At 48.7% G+C, this 9,863-nt stretch overlaps 1 protein-coding gene across 1 annotated transcript; it reads left to right on the top strand.

Moving 5' to 3' along the window:
• Positions 1-904: 904 nt before the first annotated feature.
• LOC136157274 (transmembrane emp24 domain-containing protein 9-like) lies at positions 905-8,319 on the top strand. The gene is made up of 6 exons (XM_065919222.1): positions 905-947; positions 6,137-6,382; positions 6,760-6,860; positions 7,214-7,339; positions 7,896-8,042; positions 8,170-8,319. Exons 1-6 carry the CDS (start codon positions 905-907, stop codon positions 8,317-8,319), a joined length of 813 nt encoding a protein of 270 aa, XP_065775294.1.
• Positions 8,320-9,863: the final 1,544 nt, after the last annotated feature.

Below are 9,863 nucleotides of genomic sequence, written 5' to 3'. Positions count from 1 at the left end.
GACTCCGTGCTCCCATGCATGCATATGCAATAAGTCACTTCAGTCATATTCAACTCTGTGTACCTCTATGGACTGTAGCCTGCCAGGCTCCTCTGTCCAAGGGATTCTCCAGGCAAAAATACTGGAGTGAGTTGTCATGCCCTCCTCCAGGGGATCTTACCAATGCAGACTTCAATCCCTGGGCAGGGAAATAGATCCCACTTGCCACAACTAAGTGTTCACAAGCTAAGACTAAAGATACCATATGCTGCAACAAAGATAAAAATCCTGCGTGCTGCAACTAAGACCCAGTTCCACCACATACATTTTTTTTAAAAGATGTATATCCAATGTGTGTGTGTGTGAGAGAGAGAGAGAGAGATTTTTGGCACAAGTATGGAGTTTATTCTTGACATACATTCGAGGGAACAGGGAAACTAGAGATCAAATAACATCAATCAGTGTTAATGGTAACTGAAGAACTTACTTAGCTTTAATTCCATCCAATTATTCTTAAGGCAGAAACTCCCCCAGGAGGAGGAAGGAAACACCAGCGCCACCTCTCCCACACTCAGGGAGCAGTCCTGGGGCTCCCTTTCTCCTCTCCAGTGGTAGCAGAGCCCATTCAACCAGCAAGGATCTACACACTTGGAACTGTAGGATGGAGTGATTGACACAAGCCCCTGAGAGGCAGAGCGTTCCGCAGCATGGACCAGCAAGCAGCACAGTGGCTGAGCCCTCATCTGGATCAGCCCTAGGGGCAGGAAAATCTGAGCACCAGAGAAGGGAAGCAAGGTACAAACTCATATAATTAACTGAGAGCTAGTCCAGAATCCTGAATCCTAGTTTTAAGGACGGGGATGGAGAAGGATGGAGACCAGTACCCATCTTAGGTCATTTGAACTTGTTATTCAAAGCTAGAAACATGATTGGGGCTTATCAGATTGGGTATAACTGGGACTTACCAGGTTTGGTATAGCAGTATTCTGGCCATGGCAGCAGCAGAAACCCAATTGTCTTACTTTCCTCTTAACCTCAGCCCCAATCTGCTCCACTCCAGTCCAAGAGAAGATAGGACTGTAACACACCTTTCTATTCTTGCCTTCCCACTCTGACCCCCATCTCCTGGTTTGTAAAGCCTTCAGTGTAGCTGGGATGAGAATGCTGCCATGATCTTTTGGAGACTCAGTGGTGCAGACTCTGGTTGGGAGTGTATTAACCGTATTTTCTTATTTTCTGTGGTCCTGGTGCTCTGGCATCTGGGCCCTCATTGCCCCTCCCAGGGTGAGCCAGTTCTTAGAAATAGCAAAGAACTCCACTCAGAGGGTATCTTTCAGATGCAAAAGAACCAGTCCAAAGCACATACCACTGCCACCACCACCCGCCCTCAACCACCATCTTTATTGAACTCTCATGCGCCAAACTAGTATTTCTCCTGCCCTAATCACCCCATGGTCAGATACCAGACAACAAAGGAAAGCCAAAACACCACAGAGACTGCTGAAATTATTCAAACTAACCAACCACTTACACCTTCCCATGGAAACCACAATAAAGACTTTTACCCATGATTTCCCCTCACTCCTGCCTTGTAATCAACCCTGGTATTTCCCCATGTGGCCCTGCATAATGTGGTGTAACCAGTCCTCTTGAGAATTGTGAGTAAGAAACTATCTTTTCTTTCTTTCTTTCATCCTTATTCTTTTTCTTTCTTCTTCTTCTTTTTTTTTTTTTTTTTTTGGCCGCACCATGCTCCATGAGGGATCTTAGTTCCCTAATCAGGAATTGAACCGAGGAAGCACGGAGTCTTAACCACTGGACTGCCAGGGAAGTCCCCAAACTATCTTTTCAATAGCAACCATCTCCTATCTTTAGGCCTCACCATGCCTAAATAATAGTAAAACCTGCATTTTAAAAACAGGAGGGGTGGGAGGTGTTATGGGACAGAGGGGAGGGAATAGAGGAGAGGAAAGGGGGAGAAAGTGGAAGTAAGGAAGTGTCACTGTCTGCATTTGCCGTCTTCCTCCTCTCTCCTCCCTCCACCTTTCCCCTGGGCTCTATCTCATTATAGACAATGAATGATCTTTGAACGTACAGAATGGGGTTTCCCATTTGTATGAAAGACTGGAGAGGAAGTCTTCAGTCAAGGGCAGGAGTGGTTACCAGTTAAGGAACTTGGCAGAAAGAGTTATGAACAGTAGATGATGTCTGAGAAAGCTGCATCCCATGTCCAGGTTCATTTATACAACCTCAGGCATGAGGGGAAAGGATTTTCCCTTGGTTAAAACAGAGCCCAGAGAGGAGTCCTGGTGCAGTTCTGGTGCCTTAGCCAAGTCTGTGCATTTCTTTAATCATCCAGAAAAGATGTTTGGAAGATGGTGGAGAACTTTGAGGATGCTGCAAACATTTTACTGTGGGAAAGTATAATGACATTTTGGCTGGAGTAGAGCTGAGACTTAAGTGTGTTATTTAAGTATATTGTTTTTGGCACACTACCCCTAGTAGTCTTCTGAGTCCTGGGATCAATGGCTACCTGATTCTCAGGGACTGAGACATAGCCCAGCTACTCCCTTTGATTTGCTCTCATTATGGGAACCCTTGCAGTGCAGAAAGGAGGGAGGACCAAGCCAGGCACATACCCGTGAGATGGATTGCCCGAAGCCCTGAGGAAAGATGGACTGGAAAGGAAGACAGTGAGAAAACTCACCAGGAGTAGAAGAATTCTGTCAGAGGGATCAATGTCAGCCTGGGAGCAGGAGGTATCTGAATCAAGAAGTGTAGTTGATTCCAGATCCAGAATGATACTGTTCTTATACACACCCTTCAGTGCCTAGGTGTTCTGGGGCAGAAAGCACAGGAAAAGAACACACATAGGAAATACCTTTGTGGAGATGGTCACAAAGAATATTTTTCTACAGGCCAGGGAGGAAGAGGAATGTAGAGGCCAAAGGACCAGAAGAAAGGACAGTGGCACTGTGGTATCCTGGGGATGAAGCAGAGGTCACCAGCAAACCAACAGAATCCACCCAGCACCAGAGCAGAATTACACATGGAAGCTCTGCTTTTAGCTGCAGGACATTGTAACCCTGATAAGCCTCCACCCTCACCATCCTCAGCTTGAGATGCCTAATGGGAATAATGAGGAGGGGGCATCACAAGAAAAGCCAGGCACCAGGTGTGGAGATTTTGGCTTTTCCGGTGCTTATGACTCACCATTACTCTTCTTCTTTCTTTCTCTCCCAGCTCCTTCATCCTTTCTTTCTTCTTTCCCCCTTCATCCTTTCCCTCTTCTCTCTTTCTCTCTCCAATTTCTCTTTCTTTTTCCTCTCTCTATTCCCCTTCCTTTCTCTCTATACTTTTCTTCTTTCTCTCCTTCATCTCTCTTCCCTTTCTCTAACCAAACATCCATTGCACAATCACGTTGTCCCTGGATTTTTGTTAGGCATTGGCGAGCACAGAGATAAATTTGTGGCAGAAACTTGTCTTTATCCCTTCTAGCCATCAGCCCCAAGGGACTTGAGTATGAATGGACAGCTGTAATTCAACATGGTTAATACAAGGCCCCAAGGAACCCATGATTAGAAATACCTAAGAAAGTGTCGCTGCACTTGAGACTTGAAAAGGTGAATAGGAATTAGGCAAGTGAAAAAGAGGGCAGCAATGGGAGTTTGGAACATCCCTTAAAAAGGGCACAGCACGTAGTAGAGGTCTGCAGAGACTAGATCTTGGGGGAACCCCAGACAGGGCAAGTAGATGTAGTTCCCCCAATATCTCCTTTTGAATCTCACAAATGACACCCAGGTACAGTGGTCTTGACAGTGTGGAATGAGATCACTGTCAAGTGGGAGAATCCCTCTCTGTTCTTATATTCTCAACCCTGTCATCACTTAAAAACAGGTTTTATCATCAAAACAACACTTTTGCCACGTGGAAACCAAGTCACCATTCCCAACATCTGAATTCTTGATTTTGACATCTTGCTGGTATGCTGTTTTCTTACATGCATGTCTCTGCAGCCCCTAATAATTTTACACTTTTGTCCCTTTAGAAGATTCTGTGGGCAGTCTGACCACTGGCTATGAAACAGTACTATTCACTGTGGACCAGTGTTGGTCCATGAGCATTTGTTATAGATCTTCAAAGAGATAAAGTACAGAAATTGAGTGTTTAGAAACTTTTGTAAAAATTTAACGTTGATGTGACAGCCAAGCACATAATGTTTCATTTTTTTAAATTTTGTTTTGCAAAAGCATTGGTTCATGAGGGATTGGAAATTTTATATAAAAACAATAGCAAAAACAAAAACCAAACCAGTCCTTTAACGCAGGCAGTGGCACTGGCAATCACCATTCAGGACCGTGGACAGCACCCCACTCAGTCTCCCAAACCCTGAGTCATCATCCCTGCTCCCAGCTCCTGGTGAACGCCGTTTGTGAACAACTAGTTTCCAAATCCAACTGATGCTTTTCAGTTGTTGTCTTAATTGACCTTTCTAAAGTGTCTGCCTTTGTTAACACTTGCATCTGCCATTTTTGTTAAAGACCATTCCCAATGAAGGAACAAAAACGTTCCCCTAGAATTACCAATGGGCCACACTGCTAAAGTGAGGGGACCATTTCTGGTAACTGAAAGATATCATTAATCTTAAAATACTGTATTGACATTGATCCTTTGCTTTTCAGTGGGCTCTTAGAGGGAAGGAGACAGGTTTTATTCATCTTTTTGTCCAATATGCATCATAAGGTCTTGCCCAGAGCTTGTGTGAGCAAATGTCTGTGGCTTATCAGATGGATGACCTTGGGCAAGTATAACTCAACTTTTCTTTGCCACTGCTTCTCCACCTGTTAAACTGGAATCCCATTAGAGTCTACCTTATAAAGTTTTAAAAGTATTAATTTAGTTAATACACTTAAAAGTGTTTAAAACAGTGGCTGGCACAGAAGAATAAAAGAATATTATTATTTTCATCATCATTACTTTATATTGCTGAATAAACTAATGTGTATATATTATTACCAAGTACGAGATGGTGGAGGACTTCATCCCACCACCTGGATAGATTACTGCTTTATAATGATGCTTGGGTCTACACTGCCTATTTACACTGCCTGTGAGCTTTGGAATTCTTGAGATTTGCTATTCCTGGGTCCCTATCTTGTCATGTTGACCCCATTCTCCCACACCTTTCAGTTGTATATTCCCTGTCCTTTCCTAGTTGCATTCCTGCTGCCTTCTTTCACTTTCCAGGCTCACCCACGATCTCTTCTTTTGGTCCCAATGGATGAAGGGTTCCAGCTGTGCAAGTGGGCCTGGCAGCTCCTGCCCCCTCAGTGATTTGGCCCAATTTACCTCCCCCCTCCCATAAACTTTCTAGTACCTTAACTGTCCCACTGCTGCTAAGTAATTCTAGGTCTTTCCACTGAAGTGGTTCTTGCTCCCTCGCTGCTCAGGGAGATTTAACCATTTTTCAGAGCTTGAGTCAAACTTGGGTGTTTGCAAAGTCTCTTCAGTCATGTCCGATTCTTTGCGACCCTGTGGACTGTAGCCCACCAGGCTCCTCTCCGTGGGATTCTCCAGGCTAGAATACTGGAGTGGGTTGCCACGTCCTCCTCCAGGGGATCTTCCCGACCCAGAGACTGAATCTGTGTCTTCTCCCTCTCCTTCATTGGCAGGCAGATTCTTCACCGCTAGCTCCACCTGCGAAGCCCTGAGTCAAACTTACCCCTTCCATAAAAGGGACATTTCTCCCTCCCTTTCCTGAACTACTATCTCAGCCTCTGAACTCCATGGGGCTTGTATGCAGTTCTGATTCTGTCTCACCATTCCGTCCACCATCACTTCTCACCTCCTTGAGGTTTAGGTCCAGCCACCCATCTCTGGCAACTGCTCTGCAAGTTTCAGAGGGCAATCCCCTTCCTTCCTCTCTCTGAGGCTCAGTTACCACATCAACAAGATGGCGCTAAGAGCACCTGCCTCCTTGGGTTTCTGCGAGCATTAAGCGAGGTAAGGCAAGGAAACCGTTCTAGAGCGCCTCGCTGGCGGGCTGGGAGCTCGCGTGGCCCGTCCTCAACGCGGGTTCGCGGGAACGCGCCTGGGGCGGGGCCGCGCTGGCGCTCCTGGGATTTGTAGTCTGTGCGCTAGTTCGCAGTCTCCGCAGGCGGGGCGCAGAGGCCCTCCGGCTCGCCTGGGAAAGTGGCGGGGGCCTGCGGGACACGAGGCCCTGGGCCCCGGGCCGGTCCCGGGCTGGGATGGAGCCGAGCGAGGGCAGCCGGATTGGCCCTGCCGCTGCTGCTGGGGCAGCTGCTGGCGCTGGCGGGCGGCGGAGGAGCCTTCTACCTCGAGGTCCGTGAGCTGGAGGAGAAGTGCTTCATTCAGGAGATCCCTGATGGCACCGTGGTCATAGGTGCGCGCGCCCCGCCAGTCCCGGCCTTGCCCTACCCACATCCAGAACCCTGAGAGGGAGTGGGAGATGGGGCCCGCGGGATCAGCCCCGGGGAGGGCACGGGTGGGAAACAGGTGGACGGCTGTGTGGTCAAAGCACCCTCTCCATTGCCTGTGCAGGGGTTGGGGACACGGAGGAGGCAAGAGTGAGCCAGATCCGGATAACAGCAGAAAAGCAGGGCTGGAGAGGGGAAGAGAGAGGCAGAGGGCTGTGGTCAGGCCCCACCAGACCAGATCTTCCTGTTCCTCCACCCACCACCACTCCTGTGACCAAAAGTCCGTGGTGGGCTCTTGGTCATGACTGTGGATGGAGATGCATCCAGGCTGCTTCTCCATTAGGTAACTACAAGACCGAGCTATACGACCCTGCTATGGAAAAGTACCAGCCCTCCCCGCAGTGGATCAATTTGTTCGTGTTTGTAAAGGACCCTGAGAACAAGGTGAGGCAGGCCTTGACTCCCTGCAGCCCCGCCCCCTTCAACCGACCCCTGCCCAGATCCGCGGTCTCCAGCGTCAATGCCTAGTCCTCCCTAGCCCTCCTTCTCTTAGACGAGGGACTATCTCCTCACAGGGAGGAAGAATCAAGGAAGGTCGCGCTCTTTGCAAACTGTAGAGTACTGTGTATTGGCAGTGCTGGGATCTGAGATTTTCAAACCTGGACAGATGCCAATTTCTCTCACCCTCCTTCCTGGTCTGGCCAGTGGGTCAGAACCTGGGATACCCCCAGAGTTCCTCTCTTAGAAGCAGGTTTCTGGTCCATTTCTCTGTGCTCACCAGAAGCTGTTTCTGCTAGAATCTGCTGGCCCGCCAATATGGCCCTCGGGGCAGCTTCACCTTCACCTCCCAGTCTCCAGGAGAGCACCAGGTCTGCCTTCACCTCAAGTCCATCCGGTTCGCCCTCTTCTATGATGGTAAACTGGTGAGTATGGAGGGGAACGTCACCAGTCCTCAATGTCTCAATCCCTGGGGTGAGAAGTGTTCCACAGGTGGTGCCTCTTGATGAGGGCTGGGCTTTCCATGAAGTAAGCCTAAAGAGAACAGGTCCTGAAGAATGAGAGGGGACCCAGGAGGGAGTCACTTGGACTTAAAACCATCCTTAGGCCCCCCTGCCATCTCTAGAATGAAGCCCAAGCTTCTAATGTGAGATTCAGAGCTGTCTGGCAGCTGAATGCTCCCAGGCTCTTCGTTACCACCTCCCACTGACACAGATCTCCTAGAAGCTGGCTGTCTCAAACACTGAGTCACACCTTGGTTTCTCTGCACATTTTGTTCTGTCCCGTCTGTCTTTTGGACTTGGAAGTCCATGCAAGCAGGGCCTTGATTTGGGATTCTGGCACCTGGAGCAGGGCTGTCCCCACATTACTGAGTGTGAGGAAATGAACTGCTCAGTTCAGTCAGGCCCAGACTAGTGTGTGGAAGCTGGGTTTCCTGCAGGTGCTCCCTGACCTCCAACCCTTGACTCCTCTGCTCCCCAGGCCATTCACTTGGACATGCAGTTGGGTGAACACACCAATGATTATATGGAACTTGAGGCCAATGACAAGCTGACCCTGCTGCATCTGCGGATACAGCAGCTGGTGGAGCAGGTTGAGAAGATCCAGAAGGAACAGGAATACCAGAGGGTGAGGGGCTGGGCTGGGCCCAGTTGGGACAGCAGACGTGTACCCTGCCAGGGAGTGGTTCTTTCAACTTTTCCCCTGGAGGTCAGTTCCGTTCTAGCCACATGCCTTCCTCCTCCCCTTCCCACAGTGGCGAGAGGAGCGCTTCCGGCAGACCAGTGAGAGCACCAATCAGAGGGTGCTGTGGTGGTCCATCCTGCAGACCCTCATCCTTGTGGCTACCGGCATCTGGCAGATGCAGCACCTCAAGAGCTTCTTTAAAGCCAAGAAATTGGTGTAGATCAGCCTCAGAGACCAGAGGCCTGGCCTCCAGTCAATCCCCTGCTGCTGAATGATGGGAAGTGGTCTGGCCTGGTCTGTCTCCTGACTTTTCCCATCCTTCCCAACCCTGAGGGATTTTCTAGTTAACTGGCAGGGGGAGAGAGGACCTCGTTCAACTGGTTTTCTTAGTTGGGATTTGGGAGAGAACGAGTTTCCAGCTGGAGATGGCGTGGGTGGGAGGAGCAAGAGGGTGGTGAGTGTTATCCCCACTCCCATGTTAATTAGAATGAGTGAGCTATCTCAAGATGGAGAAATAGGAGTGAATATAAATTATAACTGTCCAATTTTCTGAGCTAAACATTTATTGCCTCCTATGCTACAATTCATTCTATAAGGCCAATCAGATGTTTAACATGTGAGGCTTTGGTGGGAGATTGATCCCGAAGTGGATGAGGTGAAGAATGCTTTTATCCCAGAAGCAGTAGCGACATGTGGAACCTTTTCTAGAAAAGTCCAACTTGGACCCCTCTTTTGGGTAACCTGAGTGCTGGTGGTAATTGTGTGCCTATTGCACCTTCTCTCTCTGGGCTCTATTCAGGCTCACGTGCTACCTTATTCCAATTACTTGGACTTCTGGGTTCTTCAAGGAATCTGTTGTGCCCTTCTGTGGTCCTGCTTTTTTTTAGTTGACCTCTGTCTCTCTGTGATTCCATTGGCTAGTCTTTTCAGGAGATGCCTGAAGTTCCAAGTCACTGTTTCTATTATATTCAGCATCTCCTGTAACTCAGCCTTCACAAGTGCACACAGGTATGCATGCGTTCGTGCTAAGTTGCTTCAGTCATGTCCAACTCTTTGCAACCCTATGGACTGCAGACTGCCAGGCTCCTCTGTCCATGGGGATTCTCCAGGCAAGAATACTGGAGTGGGCTGTCATGTGCTCCTCCAGGGGATATATCTGACCAAGGGACAGAACCCATGTCTCTTATGTCTTTCTGCATTGGCAGGCAGGTTCTTTACCATTGGCACCACCTGGGAAGCCCTGGCACACAGGTATAGATGCCCCCCATTGCTTCTGCCTGATCTAATCCACATTTTACTAAATTCTATGCTGGCGGCCCTGTTGGATTATAGTCATCTCTCATGTGAATTTGACATTTTCTGTTATAAGGAAATTCACTGGTTGGCATTTCAATAAATTCACATCCAAATTGTCAAGGCCAGGAGTATTACTAAGAGAGACTCCCCATGGGGAGGGGCAGCTGTGACAGCCCTGGCCTCTGACAGAGACTCACTCTCCCCTGGGATAATCCTGAGGGTAACTGCAAGCCTCAGGGGTGTTGCTCACTTGTGCGTCTGGCCATAGTTGGCCTCAGAAAATATGAATGAGGCTTAACTGAAGGCTGGGGGCAAGGACCATTGGGGAATAATCTCTAACCATAGAGTGTGACCTTAGGTTCACTTCCCTCATCTGAAGTTGGTGGGGGTGGGGATGGGAAGGGTGCTCTACTCTCTGCTGCAGAGGAAGGAAAGTGACCTAGATGGGCACATTCTTGCCCATGGAAC

The sequence above is a fragment of the Muntiacus reevesi genome, chromosome 1 (genome assembly GCF_963930625.1).
Source record: "Muntiacus reevesi chromosome 1, mMunRee1.1, whole genome shotgun sequence".
Taxonomy (NCBI): domain Eukaryota; kingdom Metazoa; phylum Chordata; class Mammalia; order Artiodactyla; family Cervidae; genus Muntiacus; species Muntiacus reevesi.
This window is presented reverse-complemented; position numbering and strand designations above follow the sequence as displayed.

Coding starts and splice junctions, on each gene's coding strand:
- LOC136157274 (XM_065919222.1), top strand. CDS start 905: ATGATTGGGGCTTATCAGATTGGGTATAACTGGGACTTACCAG. Junction 948..6,136: donor GTATAACTGGGACTTACCAG/GTTTGGTATAGC, acceptor CAGTCTCCGCAG/GCGGGGCGCAGAGGCCCTCC. Junction 6,383..6,759: donor TGATGGCACCGTGGTCATAG/GTGCGCGCGCCC, acceptor CTTCTCCATTAG/GTAACTACAAGACCGAGCTA.